Below are 25,171 nucleotides of genomic sequence, written 5' to 3' on the forward strand. Positions count from 1 at the left end.
CTGAATGTGTTTGTTTGGTATACGACAGCTCAAAAGCCGTGAAAGTCCCACATAAGCTACATGATTGGGAATGCTAACGAGGGTATCTGTCAATGTTTTCTGATATTTTCGTGATTAATAAAAAATAGTATAACAAGACCTAAAGTGTAATACACAGCCAGGCGCATGGTGTCAGTGTACATCTAGTGTGACACTTTCCCTTTAGAGGGAAATGCATCATAGTTTTAAGGTCCTGCCCATCGGGGGGTTCAAATAAACGGAAAAAACCAGGTTTCCACCGCACAGACGAACCATATTACCGATTCAGATCACTGTTTTTGCCGTTAACAGGACAAGTAATAACTGCAGATCTGACAATCAATGGATAAACATTATTTGGATTTGGATATGATTTAAGAAAAGGAAACAGTTATTTATCGTCGAAAACATGGAACAAAGGGGACGTGGATGGTGGAAGAGATGGCAGTGGCTAGTATTGTTTGCAGCCTTTTTGTCTGGGAAAGGATCTTTGGCACAAATACGATACTCTGTTTCTGAGGAACAAGAAGGAGCTGTTGTTGGGAACATTGCTAAGGATTTGGGGATTGATGTTCAAACACTGAAGGAACGAGGATTTCGTATAGTGTCAAGTTCAAACAATTCCCTTTTCACGGTAAACCAAAACGATGGTATATTGTATGTGAATGGTAAAATAGACAGGGAGGGTGTTTGCGAGCAAAGCAGCTCGTGTTTGATTAATCTCAAAACCATTCTCGAAAACCCGCTAGAGATCCATTATGTGTCAGTGGAGGTGTTAGATGTCAATGACCATTCCCCGAGCTTTCTTGAACGAGAAACGCATTTAGAAATATCAGAATCTGCACTCCGTGGTGTGAGGTTTCAGCTTCAGCCAGCACGCGACCCGGATGGAGGTATAAATTCAGTTCAACTGTACAAACTAAGTCAAAACGATAATTTTCGTTTAGAGGTAAAAGATCGTGGGAGGATGGTAAAATTCCCATTCTGATTTTACAAAAATCTCTAGATAGGGAAGTTGCCACAACCCACAAGCTAGTGCTTACGGCTATTGATGGTGGAAAACCTCCAAAGTCGGGAACAGCTGAGATACATATTGATGTTTTAGATGTAAATGACAACGCACCAGTGTTTACAGATGATGTATATATGGTCACTCTAAAGGAAAATGCACCAATCGGAACCACAGTGATACAAGTAAATGCAACTGATTTAGATGAGGGTTTAAATGGCGAGGTAGTGTACTCTTTTCGGCAACATTGTAAATAATAAATTACGTAAGCTGTTTGACATAAACCCCACGTCAGTGGTGAAATTACTGTAAAGGGACATATAGACTACGAGGAAAAGGATAAATATGAATTAGATGTACAAGCCTCAGATAAGGGGTTTGCACCATTGACAACAGACAAAAGTGTTATTATAAAAATTTTGGACGTTAATGACAATGTACCTGAGATTGAGGTGACATCCTTCTCAAGAGCAATCTCTGAGGATTCTAGACCCGGAACAACAGTGGCACTGATCAGTGTAAATGACTTAGACTCTGGTGTGAATGGTAAAGTGGCATGTTCATTACCTGAGCACTTACCTTTTAAACTGATGGCATCCACTCAGGATAACATATACTCATTAATCACTAGCTCGCCACTGGACAGGGAGAAAGTATTTCAATATGATGTCACTTTAACTGCCGTAGATTCAGGACAGCCACCATTGTCATCTGAAAAGACAATAACAGTGCTGATATCAGATGTCAATGACAACAGTCCAGAGTTTCCAGTTAGTCAGTATGCGTTTTATGTGGCAGAGAATAATGTTCCTGGTGAATCCATTTTCACAGTGTCTGCCTCTGACAAAGACCTTGGTGAAAATGCTCTCGTTCACTATCAGATCTGCAGGGATTGTGGAGATGACAGTAAATATGCATCCTTTCTAAACATTAATTCAGAAAATGGCAACGTTTACGCACTTAAAAGTTTTGATTTTGAAACGCTGAAATCTTTCCAGTTTCAAGTATTGGCAAGTGACAGAGGGAAACCATCCAAAGGAAACAATGCCACAGTTAATGTATTTATACTTGATCAGAATGATAACGCACCAGTGATTCTGTCTCCTGTAAGTGCCAACGGCACCTCAGAAGGTGTAGAGGAAGTCCCACGTAATGTGAACGCAGGTCATTTAGTCACCAAAGTGAGAGCTTTTGATGCCGATGTAGGTTACAACGGGTGGTTACTTTTTTCATTACAAGAGGTCACTGACCACACTCTCTTTAGTTTGGACCGTTATACTGGACAGATAAGGACTCTGCGGTCATTCAGTGAAACAGATGAAGCCCAACATAAACTGGTCATACTGGTCAAAGACAATGGAAACGTCTCACTCTCTGCAACTGCTACACTTATTATTAAGCTGGTGGAACCAAAAGAGGCCTTTGCTGCTTCGGATGTTAAAAACCCATTAAGCGACGATGAGAGTGATGTCACATTTTACCTCATCATAACACTGGCGTCAGTGTCAGCACTGTTTTTAATCAGTGTTATCGTGCTGATTGCCATGCAATGTTCCAAATCAACAGACTATTCGTCCAAGTACTTACAAGATCCAAGTTATGACGGAACCCTGTGCCACAGTATTCAATATAGATCAGGAGATAAACGGTACATGCTGGTTGGGCCCAGAATGAGTATTGGATCTACTATAGTTCCGGGAAGTAATGGGAACACTCTTGTTATTCCAGATCGAAGACGACGACTTTCTGTAGAGGTAAGATGAAGTTAGTTACACAGTTAAACTGACAACAATATTTTGTCAAAGTGTCCCATATTCAAAATTACTCAGTTCACTTGGCCTATAGCAAACACTATTCACTTTCTATTGATAGTGGGTTTTCAGATAACTATTTCCCTGATTTTTGTGTGCTGTGCTGTATTGTGTACATTGCCCTAAACAATATTACATAGGCCTAGGACTAGGTAGTAGGAGGTTGCAATGACAACTGGCAAGGGAGAAATTACTGGTCACTGTCCATAGTGTGACTGCTGAACTGTGAAAGTTTTCTTTTTTAATTTTTGGAATATATACTGTGTATATAAAATAATTCAGTTATGAGATCTGAAATGTCTGTTTTCTTGTCTCTATTCCCCTAATTGTCGTTTGCCATAGTTTGTTTGTCCCATAGACAAGGCTGCTGTGTCAGCCGACAAGGCAGTACACAGTGTTGGTCGCTGTCCACAGTACAAGTGCTGAAAGGTTGTAAACCTCTTGTGCGAGTGCAGAAATGTTGTAAACTTCTTTTTTGGGGGGCACACAAAATTACCAATGACAGTGAATGGTACTGTTATCAATCGGATGGTGTCGCTGTACATCTAAAGAGACGCTTTGAAGGGTGGGGGGAAACAAACGTTCGTTTGTTGAACCTGCTCATAGCACCTTCGATGGCTTCGTGCGAGCGAACTTGGTTCCATCCGTCGTAGTGCAGATCATACAGAAACAATTAATTTGGACTGTATTAATTAAGTCTATAGCACACCAATCGCCGATGCATTGGGGAGTTATTCTTAGATATCAGTTGTTTTAACGCGTGGAGCGCGTTTTCGACAAAATGGAACATAAAAGACTTGGGGGCATCGCGACAGCCCTGGCAGTGTCTGTTTTTCGTCGCTCTGCTTTTCTCTTTGAAGGGGTCTTTTGCGCAGATAAGATATTCCATTTCTGAAGAATTGAAGGACGGTGCTGTTGTGGGAAATATCGCAAAGGATTTGGGAATTGATCCAAGAACACTGACAGAACGAGGATTTCGTATTGTATCAAGCTCAAGAGAATCTCATTTTCAGATTGACCAGAACGATGGAATATTGTACGTAAAAGGGAAAATAGATAGAGAAGAGGTTTGTGAGAGAAGCAGCGTGTGTTTGATCGATGTCAAAACCGTTTTGGAAAACCCTCTAGAAATTCATTATGTTGCCGTGGAGGTTTTGGACGTAAACGATCACGCTCCCAGTTTTCCTGAGCGAGAGAAAAGATTGGAGATATACGAGTCGGCTATGCCTGGCGCGCGTTATCAGCTTCAGGCAGCCCGTGATCCTGATGGTGGCACAAACTCTGTACAGATGTATAAACTAAGCACGAACGATCATTTCCGTATTGATGTTAAAGAGCGAGACGGAGATCGAAAAATGCCTTTTCTTGTTTTACAGAAACAGTTAGACAGAGAGACAAAACAGTTCTATAAACTACAGCTCACTGCAATTGACGGTGGTCGTCCGCCAAAGTCAGGCACAATGGAGATATTTGTAGATGTGTTGGATGTCAACGACAACATGCCTGTTTTCACAAAAGATGTATACTCTGTCACTTTGAATGAAAATTCACCTGTAGGCACAACAGTTGTACAAGTAAATGCCACTGACTTGGATGATGGTCCAAACGGTGAGGTGTTCTATACATTTGGAAATGACGTCGACAGCAAGTTGCGCACACTCTTTGATTTAGATTCCATTACAGGCAAAATACTCGTGAAAGGGAACATAGATTTTGAAGAACAAAAAAGCTTTGAGATAGACATTAAGGCATCAGACAGAGGTTCTGTTCCTTTGACAGCAGATAAAAGCATTGTTATCAGGGTTGTTGACGTTAATGATAATGTGCCAGAAATTGACGTGACATCATTCGCCAGTGCCATTCCTGAGGATTCAAGACCAGGAACAACAGTTGCACTTATAAGCGTACATGACCTAGATGATGGCCAAAATGGTAAAATATCCCTTTCTCTTCCAGACGATATAGCTTTCAAATTAATGCCATCAACGAAAGATAATATATATTCGTTGGTAACAAAGTCACCACTAGACAGAGAAAGCATCTCTAAATATGACATTGTATTAGTTGCTAAGGACGCGGGAGAACCTTCCATGTCATCTATTAAGACAATTAAGGTAATAATATCGGATGTTAATGACAACAGTCCAGAATTTTTATTAACCCCATATACGTTTTATATAGCGGAAAATAACGTTCCAGGCGATTCAATGTTTTCGGTTTCCGCGTTTGACCGCGACTTAAATGAAAATGCATTGGTAAGTTATCAGATATGTAGAGACTGTGGTGACGACAGTAAATACACATCCGCTTTAAACATTAACTCGGAAAATGGGATGGTTTACGCTTTAAAAGTTTCGACTTTGAAACAGTGAAAACATTTCAGTTCCATGTACTTGCTACAGACTCTGGAACTCCAGCGCGCAGCAGCAACGCCACAGTAACAGTCTTTATTCTGGATCAGAACGACAACACCCCCCTGATTCTGTCCCCTCTCAGCAGCAACGGCTCTGCTGAAGGCGTGGAGGAGATTCCCCGCAATGCAAATGCTGGACATTTAGTGGCCAAAGTAAGGGCCTACGACCTCGATGTAGGATACAACGGGTGGTTGCTATTCTCACTGCACGAAGTTTCTGACCACACCCTCTTCGGTTTAGACCGCTACACTGGTCAGATAAGAACCCTTCGGCCATTCACAGAGACTGATGAGGCTAAGCACAAACTGGTCATCTTGGTAAAAGACAATGGAAACGTATCACTCTCTGCCACAGCGACTGTACTTATCAATCTTATGGAACCCAGAGAAGCATTTGCAGCTTCAGATGTTAAAGGCATCCTGAAAGATGAGCATGAAAACAATGTGACATTTTACTTAATTATTACACTAGGGTCAGTCTCTACCCTTTTTCTTATCAGCATCATTGTGCTGATCATCATGCAGTGCTCCAAATCAACAGACTATTCATCCAAGTATTTGCAGGATACAAACTATGATGGAACTCTGTGCCACAGCATCCAGTACAGATCTGGTGATAAAAGATACATGCTAGTTGGGCCCAGAATGAGTATCGGTTCTACTATAGTCCCAGGCAGCAATGGGAATACACTAGTCGTGCCAGATCGCAGGAGGAGGGCATCTGGAGAGGTAAGCAGGGACACCGTAGGCAGGCTGTAGGCACTGTAGGCAGGCCTTTTAACACATTTTCAACTGTCTTGACTTCCATGGCTTGTTGTGAATGCAGGACACACACATACCAATACCAAGATATGAAATGTGTCTGTCTGTGTGTGGGAGAGTGTGTGTGTGTGTGTGTGTGCATGAGTCCTGAACATAACCTCATACACAAGGAGTACAGTATAGCCTGGAGTGCCTATGGATTGTTTTGACATCTTGCATCACAATAGTTGAGGTGTTGAATTAATTCCACATTTCAATGATGATTTTTCACATAAATGATTTTTTTTAGACATAGCTGTCACAGGCTATTGTGTGTTCAGTAGCAGAGAGGGCTTGCTGTTGTTTTATTTACTCCATTTCCCTAATGTGTGACTGGCAAGCCAGCCAGGGCTGTGCTGTTAGCGCTAGCAGGGGCTGTGGCTGTGCTGCTGAGGCTGCGATGCCACTCGCTACAGGCACTGGATGAGTCAGTCAGCCAGCGCAGGGGACTGGGGGTGGGGGAGGCTGCTCCATCTCTCTCTCTCTCTCTCTCCCTCCCCCTCTCCTCTCTCTCCCTCCCTCCCTCTCTCCTCTTTCTCTCCCTCTCTCCTGCTGACGCTCTTTCTCTCTCCCCCTGTGTGGCATCCATTCATTATTCACATCCACGAGCTTGCCTCACTACCAGCCTGGGCTGGACCTTCCCCTTTGCATGAGTGGCATGCTAACGTGTGACAAACACGAAGGCCTGGCGTTCAGGAGAGAAAAGCCCCCTTCTCTCAGCTGCCCTGTGCCTGTATATCTGTGCTGTTTCATAACCATTCTCTGGTCGGGGTTATACAGTCTGTGTGCTGTGTGCTAGTTATTTTTTTGTTGTAGCTCAGCTGGCAGTGGTGTGGATGCTGCTCTGGTTTCCCATGGAAACTCACTGGTTTCTTCCCTGCAATGCTATTGGCTGTGTAGCTCTGTCAGCATGACTGAGAGCCTTGGTAGCAGAGAGAAAGAGAGGAGGAGGAGGAGGCGGAGTGGACATGTGTGTATTTATGTGTGTGTGTGTGTGTGTGTGTGTGTGTGTGTGTGTGCATGTGTGTGTAGGGGGTGTCTTTTGTCTGAGCTCCCCCTCTCGCTCAGAACGAATTAAAGGAAATGGGTTTATTTTGATCAAACCAGATGGATTACGTTAGGAGGAAAAATCCGCATTTTAATTTGGGCAACAGATGGTGATGACCGAGATGAATATAAGATCTAGCGTGATCCTTTCCAATGTAATAAAATGTTTGCCTTTTTTTCCATTCCAGTATGATTAGACTGTCAAGGGTGCTCTCATGTGAGTGTGGGTTGGGGGGGCATGGCGGGCGGGGGCGTTGTCTCAGTGTTTCCCGTTTGGGTGTGGTACATCATGCTCTGCTGCATCTCAGTTTGTTTGTGTAATTGTGTTAGTGTGCCAAGCGTTGCTTTCTCTCATTCATTTAGTCATTGCGTGTTTAGCGCAAAGCCATTCCTTACGACAGCCTTGCACATTTAAGCACATCACTATTGTATTTAGTTAGAGAGATGTGTTGATCACGCCCTCTGCGATTCAAGCCAGGCTTTAGTATGCATTTGGAGATGAAAAAAGGAAAAAAAAACACCCCAGGCTTTTAAACTGGCATATTCTCCTCCATCAGGCAAAGAGAAACGACCTTATTCTACGCTGCTGCACAGCGCCGATTCCCCAAGCCCCTGTCCTTTTCAATTCCCCTCTCCCTCTCCAGCCCTCTCTCCACCGCACACTCCTACACATTCTCTCTTTATGCATGTGTCTGACCTTCTTTTCACAAACAAGCTTCCTTCATGTTCTCTCCCTCCCTCTCTCTCTCTCTCACGCAGACTCCTTCCTCCCCCCTTTTCCATTCCTCCTATATTTAACATGTGTGTGCATCGCTTCATTTTTCAACTGCAATATTAGTTGCATTCCACATTATTGTGTACATCTGCCCTTTCTTTTACTCATGTGTGTGTTTACGTGTCCAATCTGTTCTTTCCCCTCCTATCTCTGCGTTTTTTTATGTTCATGTTCTCTCTGCTCCGTGTCTCATTGTCTGCATGCTCTGCCCAGGGGTATGTTGCTGTGTGTGTCTGGAGTAAGCTGCTCTGTGTCAGTAGGCCACGCTGCTATGTTATGTGGTTGTTATGTTATCTACTGTGTGTGTGTGTGTGTGTGTGTGTGTGTGTGTGTGTGTGTGTGTGTGTGTGTGTGTGTGTGTGTGCTTGTGTACTTACTTACTGTGCACTTCCCTTCTTCCCTCATTCTACTTTTACCTCCTTCTTCTTCTACCACTATCTTCTTCCACTACATTTTTTGACTAGTTCTTAATCTTCTGCACTCTCATCCTCTAGTAGTAGTATTTATTGTTGTAGTATTAATCATTACCCAAGGTCTCATCTGCAATGAAGCTTGAATGTTATTCCAGTTTGTTCGCTTTAGATAAAAGTCGCTTTGGATAAAAGTGCCTGCCACATAAATACATGTAAATTAAATTGTAAAATGTAAATATATGTGTGTGTGAGAGAGAGGGAGAGAGAGAGAGAGGAAAAAAGCAAGTGAAAGAGAGAGACAGAGGGGAAAAGAGAGAAAGCAAGAGAGAGAGAGAGAGAGAGAGAGAGAGAGAAACAAATTATTTTTATGCCACAAAGCCGTGGCATTGGACCAGTGTTTGCCCTGAACTATCTGTGTAGCTATCAATACTAACTGGTGCTTTGGTTGGCTGGCTTTTGGCCATCTTTAAACAGGATGCTATTGACATCATTGATCTGAAATTCAGTGACCTATTAATTCTGTTATCTAATGCAAACACCTGGATTAATACCAACCCACCTACATCTGGACATACATATCTCTGAAATTTTCCTGCAACCTGCTGATTTCCAAGTACATGAAAAACTGAATTTGAACAGTGCAGCATATGGTCGCCTAACAGTTGTGTCCTTTTGAATGCAAACTTACATCCCATATTTGATTTCCACAGTTGCTAATAGCCTAAAGCCAGCCACAGCTGGAACATTCATGCTGGACTGCACTGTATAAAGGGGAAATGAAAGCAGGGCTATGGCATGCTTAACTCTCTTACAGTGCTCAGTCTTTTAGACCATAAAATACATGCATGGTAAATAAAGTTGAAGAAGGACGGCGTTTAATAAAATCAAATATTTCATGGATGAGTGTTGCCTCGTCACATGTTTTTTTTTTAAAGTTCTTATTCTTGCTCTGCTAGGCTAATAGATGAAATGCTATATTCTTCCTCTATTCATAGATGAACATTAATGGATTCCCATTACAACCTATGCATTAGGGGACTCTGCAAATAGTCAACTTCTTATGAATTTCTTATATGATCTCATTGAACATGCTGACATAAAGGGGCTTTATTTCAAGAAGTGCATAACCATGCTCTTTAAAATGTCTTTTAAAATCACCTAGGCACTACACTGGGAATGTGAGCATGAGCAGTCAGATGCATGATGCCATCCATTTTCGTATTAAAATGTTTAAACATAGCACTCACATTATATTCTGTGCCTACTGCCTAGTAGTAGAGATGCTTGCTGTTTACTCCATTTCTGTCATTCTCTCCAGTGGGAAGAGGCATGAGTACTCTTCTGTTGCTGAGAGATATGCTTCCCATAAAACCTTCAAGGGAGGACCAGTCCACTGCAGCCTCTTACAGAGACCCCAAAATCATTAATCTTAAATCCAGAACCCCTGATCCAGGCATGTATAATCCAAAGTTAAATTGCATGTCTGAAATCACTTTCCTAAATCTTGATCAACTAAATCTGAACCGGGTCTGGTATTTAGTTCAACCCAGGCTATAGGGGGCAGCCGTGGCCTACTGGTTAGCGCTTTGGACTTGAAACCGGAGGGTTGCCGGTTCGAACCCCGACCAGTAGGCATGGCTGAAGTGCCATTGAGCAAGGCACCTAACCCCTCACTGCTCCCCGAGCATCGCTGTTGTTGCAGGCAGCTCACTGTGCCGGGATTATTGTGTGCTTCACCTCACTGTGTGTTCACTGTGTGCTGACTGTGTCTCAAATATGCTGTGCAGGATTTGTTTTTTGAATGATATGACGGACAGGACAGATATGGTGACTTTCCTCTCCACTGAGCACCTTCATGTTACCATGTCTTGTTAGTACTTACTCTCTCAGTAAGCAGCACTAATAGAGACATAATTACAGTGCTAGCCATTTGAATTTGAATGTGTTGAAGTCTTAATACTGAATGAGCCACTGGGCCCTGTAAATGCTGATGAGTGATACTAATTAATGTGACAGCAGACTCAGTGTGATGCATGGAAATTATACATCTTCATCTTCTTCAGTCTATAGTATACTAACATACTAGATGTTTTGTGAAATGTGTTTGTTTGTTAGTAAGACTTGATGAGTAACAATGTTCAACTGTATGTTGCCCCTTCACTTATCTGAACTGTACTGTTTGGGACTGTATCCTGGTGTGCAGTAAGCCCATGTTTTGTGTCAGTAGGGCATGAGTGCTTTTCGGCTGTTGGGTTTGGTTCAAGAGGGCAAATCAGCTTGCAAGAGGGTCAGCTTTGTGGTTCTAGGAGTGCAATCAGCCACATTGGGGAGCACGCATGCACGCATGCACACACACACACACACACACTACATCAGACTCATCTTTGTGCCTGTTCACTCAATCTGTGCGGCCCTGGAGAGCCATCATTCTGATGACAGGGGCCCTGCTGAGAGCCATCATTCTGATGACAGGGAATGCAGAGAGACAGAGGCTGACACACACTTCCTCCATGCAGAGAGACAGAGGCTGACACACATGCAGAGAGACAGAGGCTGACGCACACTGCAGATGCAGAGAGACAGAGGCTGACGACACTTCCTCGCATGCAGAGAGACAGAGGCTGACGAGACAGAGGCTGACACACAGGCTGACGCACACTTCCTCGCATGCAGAGAGACAGAGGCTGACGCACACTTCCTCGCATGCAGAGACACAGAGGCTGACATGCACACTTCCTCGCATGCAGAGACACAGAGGCTGATGCAGAGACACACTTGCAGAGACACAGAGGCTGGACGACACTTCCTGCATGCAGAGAGACAGAGGCTGACGCTCGCATGCAGAGAGACAGAGGCTGACGCACACTTCCTCGCATGCAGAGAGACAGAGGCTGACACACACTTCCTCGCATGCAGAGAGACAGAGGCTGACACACACTTCCTCGCATGCAGAGACACAGAGGCTGACACACACTTCCTCGCATGCAGAGAGACAGAGGCTGACACACACTTCCTCGCATGCAGAGAGACAGAGGCTGACACACACTTCCTCGCATGCAGAGACACAGAGGCTGACACACACTTCCTCGCATGCAGACACAGAGGGCGCATTATGTAATGCTGTATCTTGCCAAATTGACACACTTTCTGCGTCCCCAGACCTCGTCCCATCACCCACCCCCCTCCGCCTGCATCCTTCTGTTCTGGGTCAAAGATGTCTCTCTCTTTTAAACATTCCTGCACCATTCTCTTTCTTACTTCTTTCTTACTTTCTTACTAGTCTTGTCCTGCTGTTCTGTTGCTTTTGACATTGCTGTGCTTATTTGTGGTGTCCCTTCTATGCGCAGATAAACTTAAAACCTTTAACCCCTTAAGCCCTGATGCTTGATTTTAATCTGTGGTTTTTATCACACTTGCTTGCATGCTGCAGTTTTAAGTCTCTGGGTTTGCTTAAGTTGAGGCTTTTTTTATTGTGTCTGCAGTGGTGGCACATCCATCTAGCCTTTATAGTGCACAGATCAGCACATGTGAAGGCCCAGCGGTGTGAAGGTCAGCTAGTCTGGAGGGACACAGCTGCACATTTTAAACAGAAACAGCACAGCAGCGCTTTCCCAGAGGACTCTCTGGCTCAGACATTTACTCTTTAATGAGGGACAGAGTGTTGTTTGTTTTCAATCAACTACAACTTAAGATTGTAACCAACGCGTTTTATCCATTAATGTTGCAACTCATTCTCAGGCCATTTATTTATTCTAGATGTATAGTTTCTGTAGTAGCCAAGGGCATGTAAGGAGAGGGTCTATTATAGGACTACTGACCTTTTTAAACTGGGGTGATACGAGTCCACAGTGCACATCTGCCTAGGCATAGTAAGCTAGCCTACTGCATGATTCCCCCCAATTTGATTAGGCCTACTCCAACAATCAAGACGACCGCCCGGTAAACTTACATTGATTCTACTGCAGTGCCGTTTGGGAAGCTAAGACAAACATGGCTGCTTACCTCTAAACAATTCGTTGATGCAGGAAAGCGAAGAGTTCCATTGCTGGTGAACGTCTGTTCAATGGTCCCCGTCTTGGATTTGTGTTGACTTTCACTACAACACCGCTAAGGAAGTGTTCCATTTGGCTAACGTTTGTCGACTGCAGCTGTCCAGGTAGTACAACTAACTTTAGACTAACTAACAAACATCCGCTGTAGCTGTACAAATGCAATAGAGACCACACACCAGTCCATTGCAAACGTGACTGTTTGGTTTAAAGTAAACAACTTTGGACCTCTTCATGTTGCGACAAGATGTTATCGAGCTGCACTTTGAGGGACTTGTTGAAACGGATATGCTTTGGCCAGTGGCCACTATGAGGTGAGGAAAGGTGGTTCAGTTGCGCAGACACACTAGAAATCCATCAGTCCTCTATCATTCGGTTTTAAGTGTAAACTGGTGTAGTATTAAGGACAAGTTGCGTGTTTTAATGCATTCCCCAGGGGAAGATAAAAATGCTAAAAATTAGAAGAGCGTGCTGGTTTAGTGTCAATGAACGTTCATAGTAGTTTATTGCTCACCATTTTTGTTTAGTTTAGCGCACAATTGTGAACTTATCTAATGAAGCTTCAGGGAGTGACTGGTTGCTTATAGACCCCTTCACGGTTCATGTCACAGAAAGTGTGCGTATGTCGGGGTCAGAAAGCTTGTCAAATGAAAAGTAGTTTGTTGGTGCGCACATCCAAGGCAGGTGCTGGACAAAAAGTGCTAGGCTATCAAAAGGAAAAAAGGTGGATTGTCCGCACACTTGCTCCCATCAGAAATTTGTATTGAATAAGTCAATAAAAATTCCTGATGGGAGCAAGTGTGCGGATAATCCACCTTTTTTCCTTTTGGGGTCAGAAAGCTTTCCATCCCATTGAATTGTGTGTGTGTGTGTGTGAATTGAAGGAAACGTCAAAATGCTTACTTGTAGGCCTACTACTTTTTTCCATGTATACACGCTGGGCTCAGATAGCCGTATATGTCGGGCTAATACATTTCTGGCCACTTGTTAACGTCGACTACCCATTCTGTTATCAGCTCAGGATCAGGCAGACAATCGCCATTAGCTAAGACTAATTTATTAACCCTTGTAAGGTGCTGCACCTGCTATTCCCACACAAAGTTAGAAATTGTTACATTTCAAGCACTTTCAACTGTTCTGATTACGTTCTAAGTAACAAATAAGCACCAATACTTATCTTTTTTTTAAAAATTGAGTTTTATTGTTTTCTCACAAAAAACGAAAATGATCATAGGCTATGATCATAAATGTGATCTCACAGGGGTAAATGGCAAATATGGACCATAAATGATGTCTATATCATTGGTAATTGAGCTAAAGTAAACATCTGTTAAGTATTTTTACATAAATTGTTATGGCTGTATTGATTTAAAAGCCTAATAATGTGGTGGGTCCACCAGACCCGGGAACATTGGCTGAGTAACAAAAATATGAACTCTTTACAAGGGTTAAGGGGCGGTTTGCGGCCCTTGGGTAACAATGACAGTGCATACCTTGACAGCTGAACTTGCCAGTCTATTAACAGGCTCTGGGTGTTTACAAACTTTGAAGGGGTCTATTGTATCATATAGGATTTATATCAGAATTAAGGAGCACAAAAGCAGCTAGTACAGTAAGTGGTGGCTGTCATCAGACAGATCCATCTAACTTGAAAAAAAGTAATTTCAAGTCCTCTCATTTTGGGGAGGTATCCCCTTTCCTTATCATGAGAATGATTCTGTTAAAATTAGAAATATATGGGGGGACTAGGGTCACCTGTCAGAATAATATTTCAGTCAAACCAACAAAATAGTGTTATGATTGTTTTTTTTATGTCCAATTTCTGTTTTCCTATGTCTTTGTCCTTGTCCTTAGTGTACTCAAATTCCTTGGGAAGTTTTCCTTGCTTTTGACACTGTGTCCTTTATTTGTTCCTTGGCTGCCTGTGTGTATTTTTGGCACAACAACCACTCATTGCCCTTTAGATGTTTATTTTCTGTCGGTCCATGGTTTGTGGTTATATTGCAATAACTGAGCTTATGAAGGGGGCAACTTTAGTTAAAGGTGTTGTGTTCTAGTTCAATGTATTCTCTTATTACACACGTTACCAGGAAGCAGCTTAAGTTCATCCTGTGAATTCATGTACTGTAGTTAATCTGACAAACCATGTCCTATTCTTAATAATATGCTAATGCCATCATTGTAATATGGACCTGAACATTCTTAACCAACTAGACATTTCCAACCTTATAGGCCTATGTCTGCCATCACATAAAATCCCACAATAGGTAAGCCCTCCAAAGCTCACTGAAGGCATGACTCTCCGTGCCTCTTCCAACACACTTTAACAGCGCTGTCTGTTTCCCTCCCCCTTTCTCATTGGTTGATGAAAGATTTAGTAAAAAAAATAAGAGTGCAAATATGTGTTGTGCAATCATGTAAGCTTCAATAGTGACCTCAACTGACAAACTTCCTGAGTTCCAGGTCTGATTTTGGCAGAGCAGATGAGGTCAGGCCAGAACAGTTTTAATTTGAGGCTGCAGTAGGTCAAGACTTTTCTGGTTCTGGCCTGGTCTCATATTAGTAGGCCTGGCCTTGTTATCTCACTTTTTGCAGCCTGCCCCAAGTGCATGGCTTTTTATACGCATAACTCTCTCTCTCTCTCTCTCTCTCTCTCTCTCTCTCTCTCTCTCACTCAGTTTCTTCAGATTTCTCCTCTTTTCCTTTTCTCTCTCTCTCTCTCTCTCTCTCTCTCCTCTCCCGCTCTCTTTCTGTCTCTATCCCACCCCCCCTGTACACTAGTCTTTTAACACACTGCCATAGACACACACTGGCATGCACTCCAACAGTACCACCGAGGCTTATATAACCCCCTGACTTTATTCAGTCTCTGTACATCCAGTGATCTCTCATCAAAGGCCCTTCCCACAGTGGGTCAGACTAGGCCTGTGATCCTGCAGAGTTCCTTTTGTCGAGTCCTGGAATGGTGCTGGTGCCTTGGCATTAGATAACTTATCAGTAATTTCACTGACATTTTCTCTCGACACAATAGTCAAGCACTCAGCTCTAACAAGCCCTCAGCATCGACTGCTTAAATTAACTAGGCGGCAAATGTAACAGCAGTAAAAAAAAGAAAGACGACTGTATTATTAACAAGACTTAAATGAGTTTCACTTTGACTGTCCACGAGAACACACAGCCTGTTCCAGCAGATAGAGCACACAGCATGGGTCTTCTCCAGAGTTGTATAAGTATTAAAGGGGTGGTTCAGGATTTTACTCTAAAAAGACTGTCTTTAGAGTGGGTAAGACTGTCTTTAGTGGCAGGCTAGCACATACCGTTGACTTGCGCTAGCCTAGCACCTGCGAACTCTGCAATTAGAAGGACTGGATGAAACGTGTTGAAAACGGTCTCCACTGATAAATATCACACTTGCTTACTTGGAAATGAGGTCCTATGTCCAAAATCCTGAACCACCCCTTTAAGTATTAAGTATACTCTTTTGATCCCGTGAGGGAAATTTGGTTACTGCGTTTATCCCAATCCGTGAATTAGTGAAACACAAACAGCACACAGTGAACACACAGTGAGGTAAAGCACACACTAACCCGGAGCAGTGAGTCCCAAAAATAGCAATCGGTAAGGTCTCAAAGGCACAAGCAACCGTAATCCTTTGGTGCTTTAGATCATACACTGTATTGAACAGGAGCTTTGCCCTGCTTTTCATGTTTTTGTGCATAGACCTGAGGGGTTGAGTGTGGCTTTATATGTGGTGCTGTGCTGTGCTGTGTCGTGCCATGCGGGGCAGTGGAGGTTGGGTGCTGCTGCAGTGTCTGGGTATTTTATATGCGATGCGATGCTGTGCTGTGCTGTGCTGTGCTGTGCTGTGCCGTGCCATGCGGGGCGGTGGAGGTTGGTTGCTGCTGCAGTGTCTGGGTATTTTTTTGTTTGGCTGCAGTCGGGTCCTCAGCTGCCAGGTCACTACTCCCCTGTGGCCGCTTGTTCTCCTGCTCGCCTCGCATTTGCACTCTGGGTAATTCTCAGCCAGGCGTTTTGAATCAATCCATTGCGTGTCTCTGGCCCTACACGGCCCCTCTGTTGCAGACACACCACACACACTACACACTACACACGCACATACACACACACATACACACACATGGCCATTTGCATATTCATCTCCGTGACTCACATTTGTGACTTGTTTGTGGGAGCAGAAGGTCCACACTTTCTCTTCACGCCATTAGCACAGGGACCACTTTGCCTCCGTTTGCTTCAGAAGGACATGGAAAAACATTATAAAAGCATGACGCCAGTGATTTCACCTGCATGAGGATTAATGTTTGTCAGTGATTGATTTGTTGTGTATTATCCGTAACCTGCCTAAACCAGTGGCCACTGTGTAAGAGGGGAGAGAGGGGAAAATGACAGACTAAAGGATCAAAGGGCTGAAGCTAAAACAGGGACGTGTGCTGTAGCAGTAGGTAGAGGTTTTTTTAAGTTTGAGATGATCCCATACGTGTTCTGTTGCTCATGACGTCGCACTGCAGGGTTGTGTAAATTGCTGCTCACAGATGCTGTGGTGCTTAGTGCCCACAAGACTGCTCTCAAATCCATCTCGATTAAGTGTGCAGGCCTCTTATTGTGCAGTGTGGAGCCTGTGTGGAGCCTTGTTTTCTCTTGCAGAAGGCTCTCTGTGAGTAGGGTCACAGATGTAGTCCTCCTGCAGACTCTGTGTGCTCTTCTCTGCTCTCATTCACTGCATCACCCTCCACACAAATGTCCTGTGGTTGTCCTTCGAGTAGCCTCTTACCACACTGACACAAAGCAATTTATGTCTCTCAGTGACCACACCCCTCCTCTACACTCCTACCTCAAGGGGGCAGTATTGAGTTCAGTTTCATTGTTATGTATCTTTATTGTCATATCCTTTGTTATGGGGCAGCATACAGTGAATGTTGTCTGATGTTGTGATGAGTCATTATGACAAATATTCTAACCAGTCCTAAGGCCCCTTCTGACATTTTTTTAAGAGCAACTTACTGATGTAAATAAGAGCTGAGACCATAGGCTGAGACACCTTCCCTCAAGGGCTCAGTACTCATTAGTTAGGAATAGGCTACATAGCCTACTCTTTGAATACATCAGCTGGTAACCTTATTGCATACATAACATAAATATTGTATGCAGGGGCATGTACACAATTAATTCACTCACTTGCTTTACTAATATGTGTCATGTTAGACTTGCAATCAAATATTACTTAATTATTATTAGTAGTTATGTCATTGATTACATTTGCCTCATCTTAGGGGATGAGTGCATGAAACAATAGTGTGTGACGGTGCATTTTTATCATGAGTTAGGGTTTCATCTCTAAATGGGGCAGTAAAATAAGCAGTAGGTGGTAGATTTTCAAATGGAGCACACACACACCTGCCACAGAGCACAGGGGTTTCTCCTGTAGTGCTCTAGAAAGTGTTTTTTTCCCCCTCTCAACACTTCTACTTTTAGCTCCTGCACATGTTTCCCATCATGAATAAAATAATGAAATCTTGAAGTATGCTGTAATCTGAAATATGCATAGTTTCTGCCTCACTACTTTTGTGCAATGGGCACACTGCACTCTCCCCCCTGCACCTTGTATAGGCAACACTGACACAGTCAAGTTGGCTAGTGCACACAGTCAGTGCTGCAGTATGAATTGGTTCATTAAATGGTGATCTCTCCCTTCCTGAGCTATTTGATTAATAGCATATAGCATTTATCATGGAGCAGCAGTGGTTTATTGCTTTTATAATGTTGCCATGACGGAAGATGATTTGTGTTTTTGCAGAGATAGATTGGTTTTCAAAGTTCAAGAGATTTGTCACATACACAGTAGCCATATACAACAGTATACTACAATCAATGAAATGTAAATAATCTATTTCACAATGTCTACAACTGTCCTCTGGCATGTTTTTTGGTTCTGTCTGATGTGGTTTAGCATAATAGACTGAGGAAGAGAGAGGAAAGACAATAATAAGATCTGACTGTGAGGTGACTCACAGTTTGTGGAGGAACTTTGTGCTCTTTTGATACTGTGTGTGCGTGTGTGTGTGCATGCGCATCTGCATGCATGTATGCACAGTTTTCTGAACACTGTTATAGACGCACTGACCCATGTTATCAGTATTGTCAGTTAGCTCATGTTAGCTCAGCTTTGTTACATTACATAATAGTAATCTAAAGGTAAAATATCAATATATCAAGCAAATGTTGTATCTAAAACTAATGTAAATAATTCTGAATACAGTTTTCCACAGCGGTAGGAACCTGCATTTATGCTACTGTGTTTGGTTGTCCATTTTCACCAGCTTTTGTCTGTTTGGCAAAGCTGAAGTGATTCTTCTCTGACATATTTGAGCATAACAGAAGGAGAGGCGAGTAGAAGAACAGGCCGAAAAGCGAGGACAGCAACAGTGTCCGACTGTGTGCTGACTCACTGGCATATGGGAGTGAGGACTGGTCTGTGGCTAGGGCAGACCTCTGACAGGGCATCACAGCTGCCAGGCTGCCTCGTGTGGTACCACTCTTAAACTTAACCTCTTATGGCCCTCCATGTGCCAGAGAGAGAGAGGGTGTGGCGGGCGGGGGTATGGGGGAAAGGGTCTTATATGTAGTGAGTAACCATCAGATGACTAAAACCATGGTCTGTCTATATTTCTCTCTGTCTCTGTCTGTCTCTCTGTGTGTGTGAGTGTGTGTGCGTGGCCATTGCTGGAAGCTGAAACAGGGATCTGTGTGCTGGTCCTTCCTTCTGCGGAGGAGCACAGACCTACATTTTGGTTGTTATTTGATTGACTTGTTTCCTGCAGGGGTGTTTGTGTGTCTTTGATTTCTTTTCATAGACTCTTTCAGGAATTGATTGTGTCAGTGTATTTGTTTTATTTCCTTGTCCACAGTTCCTTGAGACAGGTTTTATCGTTGCAGTTTGCAGTAGAGCTTCTTTCTGCTTTATTACGTGAAGACAAAACAATAAATCAAACGTGAGAAATTTAAATAAGCTCACTCATCACAAAAAAATAATATAAACAATGTCGTAGTGTTTAGATAACATAATACATATTTTACTATGTTTGTGTGAATCTGGCTCTCTGATAAAGAGCATTTCCATGTCACTGATCGCAGGTCTGTGTACAGTCCTGCCTGAATATTCCCAAGCAGCCCATGTGTTCATGTGTCTTATTCATTGTAATCACTGACCTAAAAGAATCGCGTGGGCCGTACAGTTACATATGCACACTGTAGGGCCTGACGTAAGTCGAGATGAAGCCTCATGCCACATTGGCTAGAGATCACCTCGCTCTTTATGGGAAAAAAACTTGAGGTGTTTGCGTCAGTTATCTTGCTGTAGCTGTGTGTGATTTTGCATGTGTGAATTTTTAGCTAAAAAAGGCAGTAAGCTTTTATGTCATTCCCACACCTCTCTCTCTCTCTCTCTCTCTCTCTCTCTCTCTCTCTCTCTCTCTCTCTCTCTGTGTCTGTGTGTGTGTATTTATAATGCTACTCTGTGAGCTAGTGCCTCTCAGTCTCCGTCACAGACACATTATGGCCAATCCTCTCAGTGTAGAAGCACACGCACGCCGCCCACCGATCCTGGGCTGTAGATTTGGGGCAAAGTACACTAAATAATTCAGCCTGCCCACAGACCGCCTGGCTCAGAGTGCAGCAACGGCCAAGTTTAGTTTAGTTTCCCCCCTTTCAATCAAAAAGTCCTCAGCTTTCAGAAAAAAAATCTGCTGCTTTTTGTTTTGATGTCTTCCTGCCGATAGATTCACGTCTGGTTAGACACAAGTCTAACTACTGCGCAGGACACTTTCCAAATATCATAAATTGTTCAGGCAAAAAGGAGGGGTTTAGGTGAATGAGGTCTCAACTTGACTTGTGGTTAGTCTGCTTTATGAGCTGTTGAGCTGTTTGTGGTCTGTCTCCCTCTCCTTCTCTTTAGTCTTTTGTGTGTTTGAACCTTTCTGTGTGTAATTGCTCTACATCAGCTTTCCCTTCGTGTGTGTGTGTGTGTGTGTGTGTGTGTGTGTGTGTGTGTGTGTGTGTGTGTGTGTGTGTGTGAAAGATTGAGCCAGAGATCGAGAGAGAATTAGCAAGAAAAAAATGGATTTGTGTGTGTGTGCTCAAGCGCCCGACGCCCGTGTGTGCTTTGTGCATCCCTTTGTGAGTGTGTGTGTCTCTGTGTGTGTGTGTGTGTGTGTGTGTGTGTGTGTGTGTCTCTGTGTGTGTGTGTGTGTGTGTGTAGGAAAAGAGGATCTTGGTGAAGGGATGTTGTGGAACTCTCTGCCCGTAAGCAGCCGGGAGTCAGAGCTTACACTGAGGAAACAATGCCATTGCCTCAGCCTGTGCCTCCATCTCTCGTGCGTCTGTGTGTTTGTAGGGCAGGAGTGGAGATTGCGGCGATATTTTTGGTCCGCTGGCTGAACGAGATAATGTCTCTGATTTTAGGCATCAGACAGAGAGGGCAATGGGAAGCTTAGTGTGCCCAGCATGGCAGCTGCAGTAGACAGTGAGATTAGAGCCTTGAGAGTGACTCTCTCTCTCACACACACACACACACACACACACACACACACACACACACACACACATTCTCTCTCTCTCTCTCTCTCTCACACACACACACACACACATTCTCTCTCTCTCTCTCTCTCTCTCACTCACACACACACACACACACACACACACACACACACACACACACACTTTTCACACTCTCTCTCTCACACACACACTCTCACACACTCACAATCATATTTAGCTTGTATCATTCCTGCATTCGCTGCACTCATCTCTCTGTCTTCTCCCGTTCGCTCTCCTTTGTCTTTACCTCTTGTAATCCCCCTCCCTCTCTCCCTCCCTTCACCTTTTCGTTTTTCATTCTTTACCCTGGTCTTTATTTAGGAGCACTGTTCACACTTCTCTCTGTTGCTAACCCTCCCACTCTCTTCCCCTTGCCTCTTTCTCTTCCTCTCTCTATTTTCTCTCTCCTTCTCTCTCTCTCTCTCCTGCACATGTGGGTGTGATTATAAAATGGCTGATGCGTAGCCTGTTCGTTATGAGTCATAGAGGTGCTTGCGAACAAGTGCAGGGTGGCTCCTGATCTTATTTTTTCGCTCTCCTTCCTTCCCCTCCCTCATTCTCACCCTCCATCTCTCCTTCCTTCCCCTCCCTCATTCTCACCCTCCATCTCTCCTCCTCTCATTCCCCCTCTTTTTGACCTCCGTATATAAACCCCCTCATTATATCCACTTCTTTCCTCAGCATGGGTATGTATTCCTGAGCTGTCTTCATATTTGGTGTGACAGCTGAATGAATAATTCACCTGACTGCAGGGAGAGCTCAGTGATCACACTGACAGTGTGTTTTTTTTAAGACTGTGATTACCGTCTGAGTGTCCGTCGTCACGACACAGGCACTGCCGCAGAGCAGCCTCCGCAAGGTTACCGGGAGACGTTGACCCCTCGAAAGGTCACAGCGCTCACAGCGGCCTTACTAGCACCAGCCTAAATATGGCAGTGACGCCTCTTTCTAGTGTGTGGCATATGATGGGGTTGGGAAGGCGGCTTGAATGCTCACGGTCTTTTTGCCATGAAAAAAACGGCGGCAGATGCACTCGAGGATGTGACCGCGAGTCTGTCTCAGCATTTCGCACAAGATGTGCATCGGTCAGATCAGCTGACCTTTAGGAAACCATTAAAAGGGGGAGCGAGTGGCGAGCGAGCGACAGCACAGGCACACAGAAGGCCCACAGATGCAAGGCCCCGAGTCGAACAGACCTCTCGGCTCTGTTCCAATTTCTGCTCTCGCGCGCCCTGTTGCCATGGCAGCCGAGGCTGCTCCGTCAAGGCGTTAGTAGCACTCTAGTCCCGTCCGTACAGCTTACACGCACGAGTGCTCAGTGTGTGAACAGGGCACACCGAAGCAAGACAATATCTCCATCACGCGCTTGTCATTTAACTCTAAAAAGGAACGCTATTTTTTTAGGAGGGGTTCGGTGTCAAAGACAGAATAAAGTCAACTGATGTATAACTGACTGCTGTCATCATCTATCACATTTAATTATTGTTGGCTCTGTTTTCAGCATCAGATTGGCGCTGTTGTCATCAGCAGGTTTTTCTTCCAGAGGATCTATTGTGGTCACTGTGACTGACATCAGGTGTTAATCTCATCCTGAAGCAGCGCTGCTGAGATGACAATTTATGTCGATTCACAATAATCCCCCGCAAATGAGATTTCTCTAGTCGTGCACAGAATGAGAGCAACAACACTGGGGTGAAAGAAGGGTAGCCATCCAAGGATTACTTTCAAGATGACATTGACAGAGCTGTCTTCAGAGGCATTTTTTTTTTTTTTTATTTTGCTTTATTTTTTTGGTTTGGTCTGTGTCATTCATCATTTTATAATCCTCCAGAACTTCTTTTCTTTTTATCCTTGGCTCGTCTCTCTGCATTGTGTTCCTAATCTCGCTCTGCCATCTGAGGACACTAGAGTCCTTTAAATGACACGTTCTTGTCATAGCCGCCCAGTGGGAGGACCTCAGTCAGTGGCAGTGAAAAGAAAAAATGAAAAGAAAAATGAAAATGCCTCTCTAAAGGCATCACTCTTCAAAAGAATGTCACATTTCCCTTCAGGCATGAGTACACAGACCAGAAAAGTATGCATCCCTTTTAGTATGCATTTGCATTCCTCTCTCCTATATCCCTCTCGACCTTGAATAAAGTAGAGTAAAGGTGAACCCATTATATTGGCTTGCTTTTGCTGTTTTTGTTGTTGTTGTGGCTGTGATGTCTTTCTCCAGGTGTTGGGCTGATAATCTGTGCTGAATGTGTACTTGTGTCCCTCGGTGTAGCCACCACAGCGGAGCGGGATTAGACCGTGAGTGTAATAGTGTAGGGCGTAATTCGACTTCGGAGCCTCGTAATGCGATTAGAGGCAAATCATCTTAATGGCAGCATGAAGGGGAGAGTGAACACTCCTCTCGCAAGACACGACAAAGCGCCGTGCCACTCTTCGCCAGAGCACGCTTGACGAGCCTCCGCAGAGAGTTCTCCACCTTCTCCTCTCTTCCCCTCTCATTTTGTCATTCATTGTGTTCATTTTCTCTCCATGTCAGCTCCTCTCTCCCTCTTCCCTCTCTCTCTCTATCTGTCGTTCTTTCACCCCTGTCTTTCTTTCCTGTCTCTGTTCTCCCTCCTCTGGCTTTAACCTGATGCCCTATTTTCTCTCCGCTCTCTAGCCCCCCTCTGTAGTGTATTCCACTTTGATGGTGTAGGTGTGTGTCGTTAGCCCTCATATCCATGGGAAACACTCCCAGCCTTTGCTCATGTGTGCAGAGATAGAGGCTTATCTCTGGGTTCCTCTGTGATTTTTGTTTTTTTTTCTCTTTTCAATCTGTTCCCAAAAATGGCATAGCGGGATCACAAAAAAAGAAGCTTTTGATGGTGCATGAGTTAAGATGAAATGGGCCCCTCGTGATTACGTTTTGATGTGGGGGAGTGAAAGATGGTGTTCTCACCGCTCAGTGGGGACATGGACCAAGTAACAGTGTGCAAAGAACAGAGGGGTGGAGAGAGATAAAGAGTGAATGCACACACACACACACACACACACACACACACACACACACACACACACACACACACACACACACACACACACACACACACACACAAGAGTACATTAAGTCTGAAGTAGAGAGAGAGAGAGGAAACTAATGAGGAATGGGATGGCATAGAGACTCACAGACGTGAAGAAGTGCATTCAGTCTGAAGTAAAGATATGCAGTGAGTGACAAATAGAGTTGGAAAGGGATGGAGTGAGAGAGACACAGAGAGAGAGGGAGAGAGAGAGAGAGAAATGAAAGAGTGCTGTTGAAGATCACTGGTTTATGAATGACCAACACAATTGGGTCACATTGACTACATGCAGTCATCTAAGGATTTCAAAATGGCTATGTACTGTATAAATATCCTTTGAGATGTTGCATTTGATTGTTCCCTTTGCTAAGCCTGTGGTCATCAGCTAATTAATTTACTACCTGCAGAGAAGGACTCAAACTGACTGTGAATTGTGTTTAGGTCATAAATTAGCCTTGAATTTCATTTAGATTTGTCAGGCTCTAAGCCAAATTATTGATGCGCCTAGTTAACTCTGATTTCTTGTGTTCTATAATTAATTATTAGGAAATTGGTGGATGGATGTTCCCACTTGCAGACAGGGAAATGTATTGCAATTTATTGCAGAGCATACAAAGGATATGTTACTTCGAATAAAAATGAAAAAGTTGAGAAAGCTCAAATCATCAAGGAAGTGTGATGCAATAGTTAATAGTTAAAGGAATGATCAACATTTGACTACTGAATCATTCCGTGTCAAATCAGATAATGAGTTGTTGTTCCATTTCAACAGCCATTTTTTGGGATTATGTCTGATTTGACACAAAACGACAACTGACTTTACTAAAGTTACTTCAGTTTTTGTCAATTTAGACTTGCTTACTAAATGTTATTTCTAGGCAGTCTCCCATCCAAGTACTAACTAGGCCCCAAAGTCAACACCAGTCATCAAGAAAACTCCCAAATCTGTTGTCATGTTGCATAGATCATTAAAGTTTTCTCAACATTTTTTCTTTTTACATTGTGGTGATCTATGCTATGCAATGGTCTTTTCTGGCAAGCTTGTTAAGGTACATGTCAATTGTTTCTCCTTTTTGTCCCATTTGATTGTGGTTTAGGATTCTGAAGGAAAACTTGTAGTTTGAGGTCTCTTTGATTTGCACATATAATATATTGTGCAAACCTGA

The 25,171-nt window shown here is 43.6% G+C and overlaps 1 protein-coding gene and 1 pseudogene across 8 annotated transcripts in view; both read left to right on the forward strand.

Moving 5' to 3' along the window:
- Positions 1–25,171, forward strand: part of LOC125286799 (protocadherin alpha-C2-like) — a 176,173-nt gene that overhangs the window by 42,618 nt on the left and 108,384 nt on the right. Inside the window, exon 2 of one of the 8 annotated variants that reach the window (XM_048232107.1) lies at positions 7,288–7,316. The exons of the other annotated variants lie outside the window; for them this stretch is intronic. Within the exon in view, the coding sequence (XP_048088064.1) occupies positions 7,288–7,296 (9 nt within the window). The 3' untranslated portion in view covers positions 7,297–7,316. The remainder of the gene's footprint in view (positions 1–7,287; positions 7,317–25,171) is intronic. 8 annotated transcript variants of the gene reach the window in all.
- On the forward strand, positions 428–2,790 carry LOC125286806 (annotated as a pseudogene).

This window comes from Alosa alosa, chromosome 21 (assembly GCF_017589495.1).
Source record: "Alosa alosa isolate M-15738 ecotype Scorff River chromosome 21, AALO_Geno_1.1, whole genome shotgun sequence".
NCBI classification, from domain to species: domain Eukaryota; kingdom Metazoa; phylum Chordata; class Actinopteri; order Clupeiformes; family Clupeidae; genus Alosa; species Alosa alosa.